The sequence below is a fragment of the Oncorhynchus mykiss genome, chromosome 6 (assembly GCF_057628025.1).
Source record: "Oncorhynchus mykiss isolate SJ-2025 chromosome 6, ASM5762802v1, whole genome shotgun sequence".
Lineage (NCBI taxonomy): Eukaryota > Metazoa > Chordata > Actinopteri > Salmoniformes > Salmonidae > Oncorhynchus > Oncorhynchus mykiss.
In genome coordinates, this window is record NC_143027.1 from 52504920 (window position 1) to 52523957 (window position 19038).

Below are 19038 nucleotides of genomic sequence, written 5' to 3' on the forward strand. Positions count from 1 at the left end.
GATTTGAGTGATGAGGTCAGAAGGGGACTGGGAATCAGGACTGGGGTATGTATTAATAAGGCTCATGAGATCAATGGGTTTTCTGTTTTAAAAATGTCTAAAGGAAATGGTGAGATGGACATTTTGCTTGGAAAGGGGGGCTTTGTGATGAGAGATGGGGAGCTCAACATCAGTTATATTGCAAGGAGCAATATATACCAGCGGAGCAGACTAAATCGAAATGTGACCTGTAACATTTTGAAAGATATCAAGACCATAGATTGATATAAAGACAGCAGCAAAAGTGCATTTTCCAATAGCATCAACGTGGATATTAAAATCATCTAAGAGTACATTGGGAGACATGGCACAGACATCGTTAATTTAATATTTTTTATTTTACCAGGCAAGCCAGTTGAGAACAAATTCTTATTTACAAGTATGGCCTACACCGGCCAAACCCGGACGACGCTGGGCCAATTGTCCGCCACCCTATGGAACATCAAATCAATGCCGTTTGTAATAGAGCCTGGAATCAAACCAGGGTGTCTGTAGTGCTGTCTCTAGCACTGAGATGCAGTGCCTTAGAACGCTGCGCCTCTCGGGAGCCCATTAATGAGGACAGTTCAGATAAAAACAGCTCAGATGGCTTAAATAGTCTATAAATGGTTACAATTATCAGCTGCTTTTGGACCCTACTGCAAATCCACACTAATCAAACTCCTGTTTCTTTCAGGCCTTTCCTGAGTTGGAGATAGGAGTTAAAAGAGTGTTTGTACTGGTTTGTCTTGAAAGTGGGGAATCCTCCTTTCTGACTGTGCCCACCCTTCACACAATGAGCAAAACATCCCTGAAAGTTATATGCTGAACCACCATATTTTTTAGATCAGCGATTCCAAAACTCGATTCTGGGGACGCCAAAGGGGTGCAGTTTTTTTTTTACTTCAATACACAGCTAATTTAAACAATCAAAGCTTGATTATGAGTTGATTATCTGAATCAGCTGTGTAGTCGTGCTAGGGTATAACCCCAAAAAGTCCAACCCTTGTGGTCCCCAGGACCGAGTTTGGGAAACATTGGTAGACTCAGCAGCCAGATCAAACAAGGGCCTGAAATAAACAGGAGCTTGACTAGTGGGGAGTTGCAGTAGGGTCCAAAAGAAGCTGGCCAGTGGTAGAACAGGCCAAGTGAGGTCATGGTTCTACAGTGCATTAGGAAAGTATTCAGACCTCTTGACTTTTTCCAAATATTGTTAAGTTACAGCCTATTCCAAAATTGATCAAATCGTTTTTTCCCCTCATCAATCTACACACAATACCCCATAATGACAAAGCAAAAACAAGTTTAGAGAAATTCTTGCTCAAGGACACATCAACAGATTTTTCCCTTTGTCAGCTCAGAAGTTGAACTAGCAACCTTGCAGCTACTGGCCCAACGTGTTAACCGCTAGGCTACATGCCACCCAAGGAGCTTCAACTTTCAAGGAACACGACCATTTTGAATAGATACCACTGTATTCTTATGGTCCTAATTCAAACCAATGTTATTTTATGCATATTTAGAATTCTTATAAACTCAGAAAAAAACGTTATCTCACTGTCAGCTGCGTTTATTTTCAGCAAATGTAAATATTTGTTTGAACATAACAAGATTGTATGAACATAAACATTAGTAAATATTTTTATGAACATAAGATTCAAAAACTGAGACATAAACTGAACAAATCCCACAGACATGTGACTAACAGAAATTAAATAATGCGTCCCTGAACAAAGGGGGGATCAAAATCTAAAGTAACAGTCAGTATCTGGTGTGGCCACCAGCTGCATTAAGTCCTGCAGTGCATCTCCTCCTCATGCACTGCACCAGACTTGCCAGTTCTTGCTGTGATATGTTACTCCACTCTACCACCAAGGCACCTGCAAGTTCCCTGACATTTCTGGGGGGAATGGCCCTAGCCCTCACCTTCCGATTCCAACAGGTCCCAGATAGGCTCAATGGGATTGAGATCGGGGCTCTTCGCTGCCATGGCGGAACAAGGACTTTTCTGTCCTCCTCATGCACTGCACCAGACTTGCCAGTTTTTGCTGTGAGATGTTACTCCACTCTACCACAAAGGCACCTGCAAGTTCCCTGACATTTCTGGGGGGAATGGCCTTAGCCCTCACCCCCCGATTCCAACAGGTCCCAAACAGGCTCAAAGGGATTAAGATCGGGGCTCTTCGCTGCCAAGGCGGAACAAGGACTTTCCTGTCTCACAGGAAATCATGCACAGAACGGGCAGTATGGCTGGTGGCATTGTCATGCTAGAGGGTCATGTCAGGATGAGCCTGCAGGAAGGGTACCACATGAGGGAGGAGGATGTCTTCCTGCAATGACACCAAGCTCAGTCCGATGATACTGTGACAAACCGGCCCAGACCATGACAGAACCTCCACCTCCAAATCGATCCCACTCCAGAGGACAGGCCTCGGTGTAACGCTCATTCCTTCGACGATAAACGTGAATCGGACCATCCCCCCTGGTGAGACAAAACCGGGACTCGTCAGTGAAGAGCACTTTTTTCCAGTCCTGTCTGGTCCAGCGATGGTGGGTTTGTGCCCATAGGTAATGTTGTTGCCGGTGATGTCTGGTGAGAACCTGCCTTTATAACAGGCCTACAAGCCCTCAGTCCAGCCTCTCTCAGCCTATGGCGGACAGTCTGAGCATGGATGGAGGGATTGTGCATTCCTGGTGTAACTCAGGCAGTTTTTGTTATCATTGTGTACCTGTCCCGCAAGTGTGATGTTCGGATGTACCGATCCTGTGCAGGTGTTGTTATACGTGGTCTGCCACTGTGAGGACGATCAGCTGTCCGTTCTGTCTCCCTGTTGCTCTGTCTTAGGCGTCTCACTGTACGGACATTGCAATATATTGCCCTGGCCACATCTGCACCCTTATGCTTCCTTGCAGCATGCCTAAGGCACATTCACGCAGATGAACAGGGACCCTGGGCATCTTTATTTTTGTATTTTTCAGAGTCAGTAGAAAGGCCTCTTTAGTGTCCTAAGTTTTCAGAACTGTGACCTTAATTGCCTACCATCTGTAAGCTGTTAGTGTCTTAATGACCATTCCACAGGTGCATGTTCATTCATTGTTTATGTTTCATTGAACATGCATGGGAAACAGTGTTTAAACTCTGAAGACCTGTGAAGATATTTTGATTTTTATGAATTATCTTTGAAAGACATGGTCCTGAAAAAGGAATGTTTCTTTTTTTGCTTAGTTTAGTTCATAATTAATAGTATAACACATCTGAATGCAAGCACAATAAGTTGGGTCCATCTGCACACTTCAGCCTTAGTTTGGAATTGATAGCATAAACGGTTAAAGCATAGTACCGTCTAGAATTTGATGATGTTTAACCATTCTAGTCTTTGGACTTTGAAATGAATGGTTTTCTGCAAATGTGGTTGTCATATAAAAAGTATAAATAATATAAAAAATAATGAATCTAAGTTAGGGCAGAATGCACATTTGAAAGTTGGTTTATGTTGATAGCTGAAACTGTTTAAGCACTAGAGCCAGCAGAAGAAGTCAAATAATATGAGTATGGAAGAGTTCTAGACAGGTCTCGCTTTCAGCAAGCACATTCATTGCATGGGATTGGTGCATGCAGGTTGGCTGCTATACATTGGGTCTTTAGCCTGGTTTGCTAACTTCCTCTCTCAAAGAGTGCAGTGTATAAAGTCAGAAAATCTGCTGTCTCAGTCACTGCCTGTCACTAAGGGATTACCCCAAGGCTAGATCCTAGGCCCTCAGTTTACGTCAACAACATAGCTCAGGCAGTAGGAAGCTCTCTCATCCATTTATATGCAGATGATAGTCTTATACTCAGCTGGCCCCTCCCCAGATTGTGTGTTAAATGCTCTACAACAAAGCTTTCTTAGTGTCCAACAAGCTTTCTCTACCCTTAACCCTGTTCTGAACACCTCCAAAACAAAGATCATGTGGTTTGGTAAGAAGAATGTCCCTCTTCCCACAGGTGTTATTACTACCTCTGAGGGTTTAGAGCTTGAGGTAGTCACCTCATACAAGTTCTTGGGAGTATGGCTAGACGGTGCACTGTCTTTCTCTAAGTAACATATCAAAGCTGCAGGCTAAATTAAATCTAGACTTGGTTTCCTCTATCGTAATCGCTCCTCTTTCACCCCAGCTGCCAAACTAACCCTGATTCAGATCACCGTCCTACCCATGCTAGATTACGGAGACATAATTTGTAGGTCGGCAGGTAAGGGTGCTCTCGAGCGGCTAGATGTTCTTTACCATTCGGCCATCAGATTTGCCACCAATGCTCCGTATAGGACACATCACTGCACTCTATACTCCTCTGTAAACTGGTCATCTCTGTATACCCGTCACAAGACCCACTGGTTGTTCAAATTTATAAAACCCTCTTAGGCCTCACTCCCCCCTACCTGAGATATCTACTGTAGCCCTCATTCTCCACATACAACACTAGTTCTGCCAGTCACATTCTGTTCAAGGTCCCCAAAGCACACACATCCCTGGGTCGCTCCTCTTTTCAGTTCGCTGCAGCTAGCAACTGGAACGAGCTGCAACAAACACCTCAAACTGGACAGTTTTATCGCAATCTCTTCATTCAAAGACGCAATCATGGACACTCTTACTGACAGTTGTGGCTGCTTTGTATGATGCATTGCTGTCTCCACCTTCTTGACCTTTGTGCTGTTGACTTTGGCCAATAATTCTTGTACCATGTTTTTGTGCTGCTACCATGTTGCGTTGCTACCGTATTGTTGTCACGTTGTGTTGCTACCATGCTGTGTTGTCATGTGTTGCTGCCTTGTTATGTTGTTGTCTTTGGTCTCTCTTTATGTAGTGTTGTGTCTCTCCTGTTGTGATGTGTGTTAAAAATGGCTCTAAATACTTTTCTGTACTTGATATAAAAATTTGGATAAATAAGCACGTCAGTGGACGTTGGCCTATGGCGGTTCTAGTAATGACGTCATTCACAAGGCAAGAGGGGGTGCGCCCTGAGTAACTTTCCTGAGGAAATAGATTATTTGTGGGAGAGACATGAGATAGAGACTGATTAAGTGAATGCCACTAAAACTATATTCAATCAGCATATTTTGCGTTATGGTTTGCATATTATTAGAAACATAGTAGCTGGTTAGTGAATTGATTATAGCTTCAGCTGTAAGCCAGCAAGAACAGTTAGCCTACAAAGCTGGAAGCTACCGGTATCTTCTTGCATTGTAAAGTGTCCTAGCCTGTATGAGCATAGTTTTGCGAACAGTTTCAACATGTCTACATGCCGTGTCGCATTATTCAAGTGTGTTAACTTCTGTGCAGCATTATAGGGGGGACATCGGCTGCGCAGATAGACAGAGTTAATCTGTGAGACACATTTGACAGATGTAACAAAATTTCTAGTACCAACTGGGCTTAATCTGTGCTTTATGAAATAGCCATTTGGCAACATATAGACTATCAACACAAATTCTCCCAAACTGACTGTGCATATTTTCCACAGACCACTTGCCTAAATGTTTCAGAAGTTTCCTGAGTTACAGTATGTTTGGCTATAAGAATGGGCAAAAACACGAGTTTACTGGATACGTTCCTTGTTATTATCCAGCACATCCAAGCCAAACATTCTCACATTGTATGATGTCATGTTAAAACATGTTTTACAATATTAAAATGTAATATGAACATGTTGCTGACTGTATACATGTGCCATTCACAATGTTGCATTATAGTGCCCAAAATGAACTGGATAAAAGTGTGAATTATTTTGTTTCTAACAATGTCCCACATTTAGAAAACGTCACTGAGTGAGAACCACCTCGTTTCTTTGCCAACAGTAATATATTTTTTAATAGTGTCAATGGTCAAAATTACCTTTGCGACGGTTTTAGTAATAATATTTGAAAAATATTCCAACACGCTCTGCACTTTATTTGATTTATTTTAATCTTATGTTAACTCTCAGTTGTTGTCATAGACATCATAGATGGCAATTGTTTTTAAACAACATCGTCCATCATGGGGGTTAGCGACAGTTGCTGTCAATGAAGATGTCAAAGTTCAGTTAGATTGATCAGACAGATTGTACAGAAATATATTGCGCTTTGGAGGGTTCATAGAGTTTAACATTTCCTCTCCCTGTGTCTTCTTACTCTATCTCACCCCCTTCCCAATCTCCTTCCACTCTCCTTCTCTCCCCAGGTTGACCCATGACATCAGCCTGAATGAGTTTGAAGATGACGACTTGTCTGAGATCACTGAGATCACAGATGAGTGTGGGATGAGTCTCAACTACATGGGCCTAGAGATTAAGGTAAAGTAGCACTTCAAACCTGCAGTTGCTTAATGACAGTCACACACACACACACACACACACACAAACACACACACATACACACACATATAATGGTCTAGAGAGTTAAAACACCACTTTAAAATAGCAGTTTAAATACTTCCCGCTAATAAAAACAACTCCACACAACAATATTGTCCAGGTAATCTGTGCGCACCTCAGAATTTGTTTTACCCAGTTGATTGGCTTGAAGTTTTTGAAATAGCCGAATTGGTCTGCGTCAGCAGTCCTGGATAAGAAAACATGTAGCCCTTTCCTGCTGTCAAATGGTTATAGTTTCATAGTTATTAATCAACATTATATAAAATAACTGCTGAAAATCTGGTGTTTCTATGTCAAAATCCCCTTTAGCTGACACCAATTGCTCATTCTAGGGCAATGTGTCCTGATGGTGGCACAGTGGGCACACAGCTGAACATCGGCAACGCTGCTTGCAGCTTTAATTATTATTATTATTATTATTATTATTATTATTTATACTGCAGGAGGCTATAAATCTGCCACAGCAAGTTGATCCCTGCGATGCAAGGATTTATTTTGCAGCCTGTCCACCAAATCCATTCACTGCGCATGGTTCTCAGTCTCCAGTGACCCTTTTCGAGGATGCTTTCAAATATATTTTTTGTTGTTGCTTTGGCTTAAAATTACTAGGTTGCGATCATCGGTGCTATTGGAAATAGGATATCTAAGGGGCCTAGCCCGAACCATGAAAAACAGCCCCAGACCATTATTCTTCCACCAAACTTTATAGTTGGCACTATTCATTCAGGCAGGTAGCGTTCTCCTGGCATCCGACAAACCCAGATTAGTCCATCGGACTGCCAGATGGTGAAGCGTGAGTCATCACTCCAGAGAATATGTTTCCACTGCTCCAGAGTCCAGTTGCGGCGAGCTTTACACCACTCCAGCTGACGCTTGGCATGGTGATCTTAGGCTTGTACAGTGGGGCAAAAAAGTATTTAGTCAGCCACCAATTGTGCAAGTTCTCCCGCTTAAAAAGATGAGAGACGCTTGTAATTTTCATCATAGGTACACTTCCACTTTGAGCTCTTCAGTACGAGCATTTCTACTGCCAATGTTTGTCTATGGAGATGCATGGCTGTGTGCTCAATTTTATACACCTGTCAGTGACGGGTGTGGTTGAAATAGCTGAATCCACTTATTTGTATGTGTCCACATACTTTTGTATATACAGTGTATGGAGACTGTTTAGTGCCCAAAATTTGGGGTTAAATACAAAACAACATTTCCTGATCTTTCTTATATCTCTCAGATAGAGGACAGACACGTCAGAACAATCTTAATTTCGATTTTTTGGGGGAGGAGATTCTCTGTTATTCTACAGTGCATTCAGACATTATTCAGACCCCTTGACTTTTTCCACTTTTTGTTGAGTTACAGCCTTATTGTAAATTGATTATTGCCTTTTTTTCCGCATCAATCTACACACAATACCCCATAATGACAAAACGAAAACAGTTTTTTTATTTATTCAGACCCATTTGCAAAATGGAGAAAAAGTCAAGGGGTGTGAATACTTACCGAATGCACTGCATGTAAGTGCATCTGTTATTCAATGCATTTGTATTGGCTAATAGCATTAAGGTCAAATACACTTAAAAAAAACGAATTATGTTTTCATATTTTTATTTTTTATACTTCAAGGGGGTCTTAAAATTCTAAATGAAATAGCAAAATTATACTTGATTTGACCTTCTTAAAAATTATTTAAATCTTAGTAGACTCCCCAGTTTAGGCAAGGCTTCGACTGTAATGGGTTAAGTCGCTCAAATGAGATAATAAGTAGTTCAAACGACATACTAAGTCATTCAAACAAGATACAAAAAAATAAAAATCGTTCAAACGAGAAAATTCCAAGAGTGTACGTTTTTGAACTTTTTTTTTGCCTTGGGTGTCAGGGCTTCTGTAGAAAGTGGAAATGTATTGTGTGAATAAGTATATGAACCCTTTGCTATATGGCAAGATAGGTTCAAGGAACAGAAATGACTTAATAAGTCACACAATATGTTGAATGGACTTCATCTGTGTGTATTTACAGTATAGAGATTCACATGATTTTAGAATGAATTAAGTTCCTCTGAGTACACATCATGGACAAACTGAAATGGTCCACTCACACAGACAGTGTGGTGAAGAAGGCACAACAGCGTCTCTTCAACCTCAGGAGGCTGAAGAAATTTGGCTTGTTACCTAAAACATTCCCAAACTTTTACAGATGCACAATATTGAGAGAATTCTGTCAGGCTTTATCACCCACCGCCTTGTATGGCAACTGCCCCGCCCACAACTGCAGGGCTCTCCAGAGGGTGGTGCGGTCTGCACAACGCATCACCAGGGGCATACTACATGCCCTCCAGGACACCAACAGCACCCAATGTCACAGGAAGGCCAAAAAGATCATCAAGAAAAACAACCACCCGAGCCACTGCCTGTTCACCCCGCTACCATCCAGAAGGCGAGGTCTGTACAGGTGTATCAAAGTTGGGACCGAGAGACTGAAAATAGCTTCCATCTCAAGGCCATCAGACTGTTAAACAGCCATCACTAACACAGAGCGGCTGCTGCCTACATACAGACTTGATATTCATGACGACTCTAACAAATGAATCACAAGTCACTTTATTAATGCCACTTTAATAATGATGTTTACATATCTTGCATTACTCATCCCATATGTATATAGTGTATTTTATTCCATCTATTGCATTGTGCCGAGGCCTCTCGTTCATTGCTCATACATATATTTATATGTGCATATTCTTATTCCATCCCTTTACTTAGATTTGTGTGTATTAGATAGTTGTTGTGGAAATTTTAGATCACTTGTTGATATTGCTGCAATGTCAGAACTACTGTAGAAGCACAAGGATTTCGCTACACTCGCAATAACATCTGCATGTGACCAATAACATTTTATTTAATTTGATTTGATTTAAACGAAAGAGTCAGGTCTGCAGCCTTGCGAGGGTTAACACGTTTAAATGTTTTACCCATGTTGGCTGCAGTGAAGAAGAGCTTGCAGGTTTTGATAGCGGATTGTTTAGTTTGTCTGGGAGCAAGACATCGTTTTCCGCAACGGGGCTGGTTTTCTTTTTGTAGTCCGTGATTGACTGTAGACCCTGCCACATACCTCTCGTGTCTGAGCCGTTGAATTGCGAATCTACTTTGTCTCTATACTGACACTTAGCTTGTTTGATTGCCTTGCGGAGGGAGTAGCTACACTGTTGGTATTCGGTCATGTTTCTGGTCACCTTGCTCTGATTAAATGCAGTGCTTTTCGCTTTCAGTTTTGCGTGAATGCTGCCATCAATTCACGGTTTCTGGTTGGGGAAGGTTTTAATAGTTGCTATGGGTACAACATCACGGATGCACTTGCTAATACTCGCTCACCGAATCAGCGTATTCATCAATGTTATTGTCCGATACTATGCGGAACAAATCCAGTCTACATGATTGAAGCATAGAAGCGTAGAATTCGATTGCTAGGACCAGTGTTGAACAGATCAATACCATTAGTGGGGAGGTTCAATTGTGTACTGATGTGTGTTTTCTTGTTGGTGGTACGTAATCTGATTCTACCAGCATGTGCTAACGACCCCTTGCTCTGCACAAGTTGAAGGAAAGTTGGCAAAAATATTTACAATTTGACGGCTAAGATATCTACATTTACAGTAATAATGGCATAAACATGATTTTGGTAGTGTAACGATATTATTTGTCCTCCTCTGAAGAGGAGTAAGAAATGTCGGACCAATGTGCAGCGTGGTATGTGTTCATGATGTTTACTGACTGAACACTGAAAATACAAAATAACAACGTGAAATAAACGAAAACCGAAACAGTCCTGAAAGGTGTCGAAAACACTAGACAGACAATAATCACCCACAAGACACAGGTGGGAAAAGGCTACCTAAGTATGATTCTCAATCAGAGACAACGAACGACACCTGCCTCTGATTGCGAACCATACCAGGCCAAACACATAAACACAACATAGAAAAAAGAACATAGACTACCCTCCCCAACTCACTCCCTGACCAAACTAAAACAAAGACATAACAAAGGAACTAAGGTCAGAACGTGACAGGTAGTGTTTGTATGGGTTTGTGTAATGCAGTTACAGGTGGGTAGATGTAGCCTGAGGACCACAGAGTACCTTCCAGACCATGTAAGCAATTTAATCTACTCCTTTTCACTTTGTAAACTCACAGTGCCCTGCTGAAAAATACCCCACAACAGCATTTTGTGTACATGAGCATGAGGGAGGGGACAAACCTTACTGTTATATTCTTATGGTATAGGGGACGCTTGCCAAAAGCCAGGGAAAATGCAGTGCGGCAAATTCAAATAAAATGATATAAAAATCTAACTTTCATTCAATCACACATGTAAGATACTAAATTAAAGCTACGCTCGTTGTGAATCCAGCCAATGTGTCAGATTTTAAAAAGGCTTTTCGGCGAAAGCATATGAAGCTATTATCTGATGATAGCACAACAGTAAACAAAGAGAGTAGCATATTTCAACCCTGCAGGCGCTACACAAAACGCAGAAATAAAATATAAAACATGCCTTACCTTTGACAAGCTTCTTTTTTTGGCACTCCAATATGTCCCATAAACATCACAATTGGTCCTTTTGTTAGATTAACAGCTTCCAAATTGCGCAATGTCACTACAAAATATTTAAAAAGTTGCCTGTAAACTTTGCCAAAACATTTCAAACTACTTTTGTAATACAACTTTAGGTATTTTTAAGCGCTAATAATCGATGGAATTGAAGACGGGTCTATCTGTTTTCAATAGAGGACGAGAGGAAACTAACGCTACTTTTCAAGTCTTGCACAACTCTCAACAGTGTTACCCACTTCCTAGATGGACGTACTTCTTCATTGCACAAAGGAATAACCTCAACCAAATTCAAAAGACTGGTGACATCCAGTGGAAGCTGCAGGAACTGAAAACAGGTGCCTACGAAATATAGTTTCCCAATGAGAACTCACTGAACAGACAGAGAACTACAACAACAACAAAAAATCTGAATGGTTAGTCCTCTGGGTTTTGCCTGTTACATAAGTTCTGTTATACTCACAGGCATGATTCAAACAGTTTTATAAACTTAAGAGTGTTTTCTATCCAAATCTTCTAAAATATGCATATCTTATATTCTTGGCATGAGTAGCAGGAAGTTGAAATTGGGCACGCTATTTATCCAAAAGTGAAAATGCTGCCCCCTATAACTTAAGAAGTTAAACAACCTAACTGTGGGACAGAAACTAGCAAGGGAAACTGAAATATATCAAATCAAGACTACAACAGTAGACAATCACCTCATTCTTCTCTCTGCAGATTCTCCAAACACAATACAAATACACACCTAGAAAAATCTACCACCAAGGGCTACTCTTGACGAGAATGATCTGTCAAAGTCAAAAGGCTGGGGGAGATGTACAGATGGGTCTTTGAGATGAGGAAGGGGTTTGTTTGTACAGGGTTGTGATTAGAGATGGTTTTGTATGAGAACGATTGAAAGGTGCCTTTTCTCCTCAATTGAGATGTTTGATTGGGCTCAAGTCCGGGTTCTGGCTGGGCCACTCAAGGACACTCAGAGACTTGTACTGAAGACACTCCTGCGTTGTCTTGGCTGTGTGCTTGGGGTCGTTGTCCTGTTGGAAGGTGAACTTTCACCCCAGTCTGAGGACCTGAGCGCTCTCAAGCAAGTTTTCAGCAAGGTTCTGTACTTTGCTCCGTTCATCTTTCCCTCGATCATGACTAGTCTCCCAGTCCTGCAGCTGAAAAACATCCCCACAGCATGATGCTGCCACCACCATTCTTCACCGTGCAGATGGTGTCAGATTTACTCCAGACGTGAAGCTTGGCATTCAGGGTAAAGAGTTCAATCTTGGTTTCATCAGACCAGAGAGTCTTGTTTCTCGTGCTCTGAGAATCGTTTAGATACCTTTTGGCAAACTTCAAGCTGGCTCTCATGGGCCTTTTATTAGGAGTGGCTTCCGTTTGGCCACTACAATAAAGGCTTGATTAGTGGAGTGCTGCAGAGATGGGTGAACCTTCCAGAAGGACAACCATCTCCACAAATAAAAAATAAAAAATTATGATAATAAAATTTGACAAAAGTATATTCATACAGTTCTTATACATGTGTAATTAAGAAAAAATCAAAATAATTTCGAAAAACTGTCCAGAATGCACTTTTTTAAGGGGGTGATACGTTTTTGAAAAAATTTTCAAATTTTCAAAATGTTACTTTTGGGTCTTTACATTTGCAATATGAAAAGTTACGGTGGAGCGCACTCGCCATCTATTGGATTTTTGCAGTTTTACACTTGGCATTTGCAATCAACTTTGAATGAAACAACGTCCAATTGAGTGGTATTGGACACCGTGTATATGGTTCGTACGGTGCCAATATGTTCCCATTAATTTTTGTCCATTTCAGGGGGGTGTTCCCTAACATGCCTAAATAAACACATAAACATATAAGATGTAAATTGGCAACATTTCATTCCAAATTCTGAGTTTATTTCCTCTCTTCAGCTCGATAACGGATGCCATCGATTCATTCTTCAAAGTGTGTAGAAATTATGTACTCATCCAAGAAGTGCCCTCCGTGCTCAGTCTTGCATAATTTGATTTGGATTCATACTCCAACCATTTGCATGCTATAATTTTCATGCTTGGAGCATCGTAGTATGCATTTTGAGAAACACCAACTGTATCACACACGAAGAAGTGAAGACTGCTGGATAATCATATTATTTCATTATAGTATCTACACTATTATAGGAACACAGGCCACATGGACATGACTGGACGATAAACTATACCCTGACTATGTAAAGGATAACCTGTATAAATAAAGCAATAAAGGGTCTGAATGCTTATGTAAATAAGCTATTTCTGTTTGTAATTTTTTATAAATTTGCAAAAAGGTGGGGTATTGTGCATAGACTGATGAGTTTTTTTTGTCCATTTTAGAATAAGGTTGTAACGTAACAGAATGTGGAAAAAATGAAGGGTTCAGAATACTTTCCGAATGCACTGTATATACAGTATAAACACTACTGGTCAAAAGTTTTAGAACACCTACTCATTCAAGGGCTTTTCTTTATTTGTACTATTTTCTACATTGTAGAATAATAGTGAAGACATCAATACTAGGAAATAACACATATGAAATCATGTAGTGACCAAAAAAAGTGTTAAACAAATCTAAATATATTTTATATTTGAGATTCTTCAAATAGCCACCCTTTGACTTGATGACTGCTTTGCACACTCTTGGCATTCTCTCAACCAGCTTCACCTGGAATGCTTTTCCAACAATCTTGAAGGAGTTCCCACATATGCTGAGCTGCTTTTCCTTCACTCTGCGGTCCGACTCATCCCAAACCATCTCAATTGGGTTGAGTTGGAGGATGCAGCACTCCATCACTCTCCTTCTTGGTCAAATAGCCCTTACACAGCCTGGAGGTGTGTTGGGTCATTGTCCTGTTGAAAAACAAATTATAGTCCCAATAAGCTGAAACCAGATGCGATGGCGTATCGCTGCATACTTACTGCTAATATTGGCTGCTTAATTAATTATATCAGACAGACTCAACAAAAGCCCTACTTACAGTTACAAATGTGGTAGCCTGCTGTCTCTGGGAGAGAAATGTGTCACTATTTGTAAAATGCTTTGCCACTATTTGTAAAATGCTTTGCATTCAATCTAGCCATTTGAACTATTCGGCCTAGAAAAATAAGAAACAAAATGCATTCTTGTTTTAGGCTCCTTCTTTCAAATAGTTTTACTTGTCATATATATCCTGCTACAATAACTGAGTATTTTCTTATTGTCTCATAAAACAGAGTTTTTGTCTTCATCTACTGGATATATCACACAGGTAGGGGCTAATATTAGCAGTGTAGCAAAAAGTTGCCTACACAACAAATGAGAGCTTGCATTTGTTATGGAGTTCATCATTCTTCTTTGTGCTTAACTTATTTGTGCATAAATTCTTGTTTGATAAGTTGGAGTGAGAAAGTGTCCAAAGAAATGAGTACCACTGAAATAAAGGATAAATATATATATTTTTAATTGAAACACATCCAACCAACACAAAGAAACATGCGCACACACACTCATCATTGTCCCCGATGCTATGTCTGTGAAGAGTGAGAGATGACTTGTGTGCATGCATGCTTTTGCAGAAAGTTGCAGGAAATTAGAATCACTGTTGCGTTCTTTTAATATCTTACGTGAATTAAGTTTAAAACATTTAATTAACTTTCTACTAAGTTCAATACATTTGTTAATTATGTTTTATTATTGTGCATGCATGTACGTGTGGTTGTGTAGGTAAACCTTTACTCATTAGAGTGCAGGGCAATTGGATTTGATTTGCGGTCATTTGTTTGGATGTAGTAAAATACAAAATGTTAGGGCTGAATTGGGCTATTATTCCTTATTCCTATGCATTATTCCTGAACACGCACGCACGCACGCGCGCACACACACACACACACACACACACACACACACACACACACTGCTGAGAGGACAAACAGCTGACTTTTTATTCCTCAAAGAGACCTCTTTGTTTTAGAAGAAACAGCAAAATGAAGGGAGGGGAGATGAGCGAGGGAGGATGGAGGGAGCAGAGAAAATGAAGAGAAGGAGGGACATGGGAGGGGGTGATGGAGGAGAGAGGGAGGGGGCATATCGGTGGAGTGTGGGTGTGCATGAGCCAACGAAAACATGGACAAGGAGGAAAAGGAAACCTATCTCCATGGCAACAGTTTTATCTCAACTACTGCAAGATTCATTGCTGAAAATATATGCAGCGTTGGAACACGCTTCTTATGTACGACGTAACGCGGAGTGCCTGGATACAGCCCTTGGCCACATACCACAAACCCCCAAGATGCCTAATTGCTATTATAAACTGGTTACCAACGCAATTACAGCAGTACAAAAAAATGTTTTGTCATACACTTGGTATACGGTCTGATATACCACGGCTGTCAGCCAATCAGCATTCAGGAATCAAACCACCCAGCTCATAATAGAACTGGTATCTTCTATTTCAAAAACCTTCTAGCATTATGAAGGTAAACCATCCTTTTGTAGCTTGTGTTTGGTCATACACATACAGGATACATTATATGGACAAAAGTATGTGGACCCCCCCCCCCCCCCCGTCTGTCCGTCCGTCAAATTAGTGGATTCGGCTATTCCAGCCACACCCGTTGCTGACAGGTGTATCAAATTGGGCACACAGCCATGCAATCTCCATAGGAAACATTGGGGCTGTTTTCATGGTTCGGGCTAGGCCCCTTACTTCCAGTGAAAGGAAATCTTAACGCTACATCATAAAATGACATTCTAGACGATTCTGTGCTTCCAACTTTGTGGCAACAGTTTGGGGAAGGCCCTTTCCTGTTTCAGAATGACAATGCCCCCGTGCACAAAGCGAGGCCCATACAGAAATGGTTTGTCAAGATCAGTGTGGAACAACTTGACTGGACTGCACAGAGCCCTGACCTCAACCCCATCAAACACCTTTGGGATGAATTGGAACGGCGACTGCGAGCCAGGCCTAATCGCCCAACATCAGTGCCCGACCAAGTCCCCGCAGCAAAGTTCCAACATCTAGTGAAAAGCATTCCCAGAAGAGTGGAGGCTGTTATAGCAGCAAGGGGGGGACCAGCTCCATATTAATGCCCATGATTTTGGAATGAGATGTGCGACGAGCAGGTGTCAACATACTTTTGTGCATAGAAATTTTATGTTCATGTCTAGTATGCCTGTGTCAAAAAAATTGTGATTGGCCAATGCAATGCCAGGCATCAGGATCCTCAGGTTGTGGTGGTGTTCCTGCCCAACTACATTGCAAACGCATGCCAGACAGTCGGGAAGAACTACTGAATATAAGTGCAACGTCAAGTCACCATCAGTACAACCAGGAATATGACTTTCGCGAAGCGGATCCTGTGTTCTGCCTTCCACCCAGGACAACGGAATGGATCCCAGCCTGTGACCCAAAACAACGACGTCGTAAAAGAGGCAAACGAAGCGGTCTACTGGTCAGGCTCCAGAGACGGGCACATCGCACACCACTGCCTAGCATACTACTCGCCAATGTCCAGTCTCTTTACAACAAGGTTGATGAAATCCGAGCAAGGGAAGCATTCCAGAGAGACATCAGAGACTGTAACGTTCTTTGCTTCATGGAAACATGGCTCACTCGAGAGACGCTAACAGAATCGGTGCAGCCAGCTTGTTTCTTCACGCATCGCGCCGACAGAAACAAACATCTTTCTGGTAAGAAGAGGGGCAGGGTGTATGCCTTATGATTAACGAGACGTGGTGTGATCACAACAACATACAGGAACTCAAGTCCTTCTATTCACATGACTTAAAATTCCTCACAATCAAATGTCGACCGCATTATCTACCAAGGGAATTCTCTTCGATTATAATCACAGCCGTATATATTCCCCCCCAAGCAGACACATCGATGGCCCTGAACTAACTTTATTTGATTCTTTGCTAACTGGAAACCACATATCCTGAGGCTGCATTCATTGTAACTGGGGATTTTAACAAGGCTAATCTGAAAACAAGACTCCCAAAATTGTATCAGCAAATCGATTGCGCAACCAGGTCTGGTAAAACCTTGGATCATTGCTATTCTAACTTCCGCGACACATATAAGGCCCTCCCCCGCCCTCCTTTCGGAAAAGCTGACCACGACTCCATTTTGTTGCTCCCTGCCTACAGACAGAAACTAAAACAAGAAGATCCTGCGCTCAGGTCTGTTCAACGCTGGTCCGACCAATCTGATTCCACGCTTCAGGACTGCTTTGATCACGTGGACTGGGATATGTTTTGCATTGCTTCCAACAACAACATTGACGAATATGCTGATTTGGGGAGCGAGTTCATTAGAAAGTGTATTGACAATGTTGTTCCCATAGCAACGATTAAAACATTCCCAAACCAGAAACCGTGGATTGATGGCAACATTCGCGTGAAACTGAAAGCGCGAACCACTGCTTTTAACCAGGGCAAGGTGACCGGAAACATGACCGAATACAAACAGTGTAGCTATTCCCTCCGCAAGGCAATCAAACAAGCTAAGCGTCAGTATAGAGACAAAGTAGAGTCACAATTCAATGGCTCAGACACAAGAGGTATGTGGCAGGGACCAGGATGTCTTGCTCCCAGGCAGACTAATTAACTTTTTTGCCCGCTTTGAGGACAATACAGTGCCACTGACACGGCCCGCAACCAAAACCTGCGGACTCTCCTTCACTGCAGCCGACATGAGTAAAACATTTAAACGTGTTAACCCTCGCAAGGCTGCAGGCCCAGACGGCATCCCCAGTCGCGTCCTCAGAGCATGCGCAGACCAGCTGGCTGGTGTGTTTACAGACATATTCAATCAAGCCTTATCCCAGTCTGCTGTTCCCACATGCTTCAAGAGGGCCACCATTGTCCCTGTTCCCAAGAAAGCTAAGGTAACTGAGCTAAACGACTACCGCCCCGCCCCGTAGCACTCACTCGACCCCGCCCTGTGCAACTGGGTACTGGACTTCCTGACCGGCCGCCCCCAGGTGGTGAGGGTAGGTAACAATATCTCCACCCCGCTGATCCTTAACACTGGGGCCCCACAAGGGTGCGTTCTGAGCCCTCTCCTGTACTCCTTGTTCACCCACGATTGCGTGGCCATGCACGCCTCCAACTCAATCATCAAGTTTGCGGACGGCACTACAGTGCTAAGCTTGATTACCAACAACGACGAGACGGCCTACAGGGAGGAGGTGAGGGCCCTCGAATGTGGTGTCAGGAAATTAACCTCACACTCAACTTCAACAAAACAAGGAGATGATTGTGGACTTCAGGAAACCGCAGAGGGAACACCCCCCATCCACACCGATGGGACAGTAGTGGAGAGGGTAGTAAGTTTTAAGTTCCTCAGCGTACACATCACGGACAAACAGAATTGGTCCACCCACACTGACAGCGCAGCAGCGCCTCTTACACCTCAGGAGGCTGAAGAAATTTGGCGTGTCACCAAAAGTATTCACAAACTTCTACAGATGCACAATCGAGAGCATCCTGTTGGACTGTATCACTGCCTGGTACGGCAACTGCTCCGCCCACAACCGTAAGGCTCTCCAGAGGGTAGTGAGGTCTGCACAACGCATCACCGGGGGCAAACTACCTGCCCTCCAGGACACCTACACCACCCGATGTCACAGGAAGGCCACAAAGATCATCAAGGACAACAACCACCTGAGCCACTGCCTGTTCACCCCGCTATCATCCAGAAGGCGAGGTCAGTACAGGTGCATCAAAGCAGGGACCGAGAGACTGAAAAACAGCTTCTATCTCAAGGCCATCAGACTGTTAAACAGCCACCACTAACATTGAGTGGCTGCTGCCAACACACTGACTCAACTCCAGCCACAATGGGAATTGGTGGAAATTGATGTAAAATATATTACTAGCCACTTTAAACAATGCTACTTAATATAGTGTTTACATACCCTACATTACTCATCTCATATGTATATACTGTACACTATATTATCTACTGTAATCTTTATGTAATACATGTATCACTAGCCACTTTAAACTAT

General features: G+C 42.2%; 1 protein-coding gene across 2 annotated transcripts in view; it reads left to right on the top strand.

The window, feature by feature from the left end:
• Window positions 1–19038, top strand: part of mapk8ip1b (mitogen-activated protein kinase 8 interacting protein 1b) — a 118152-nt gene that overhangs the window by 39394 nt on the left and 59720 nt on the right. For both annotated transcript variants that reach the window (XM_021606791.3, XM_021606793.3), the window contains one exon: window positions 6217–6328. In XM_021606791.3, coding sequence (XP_021462466.1) covers window positions 6217–6328 — 112 coding nt within the window. The remainder of the gene's footprint in view (window positions 1–6216; window positions 6329–19038) is intronic.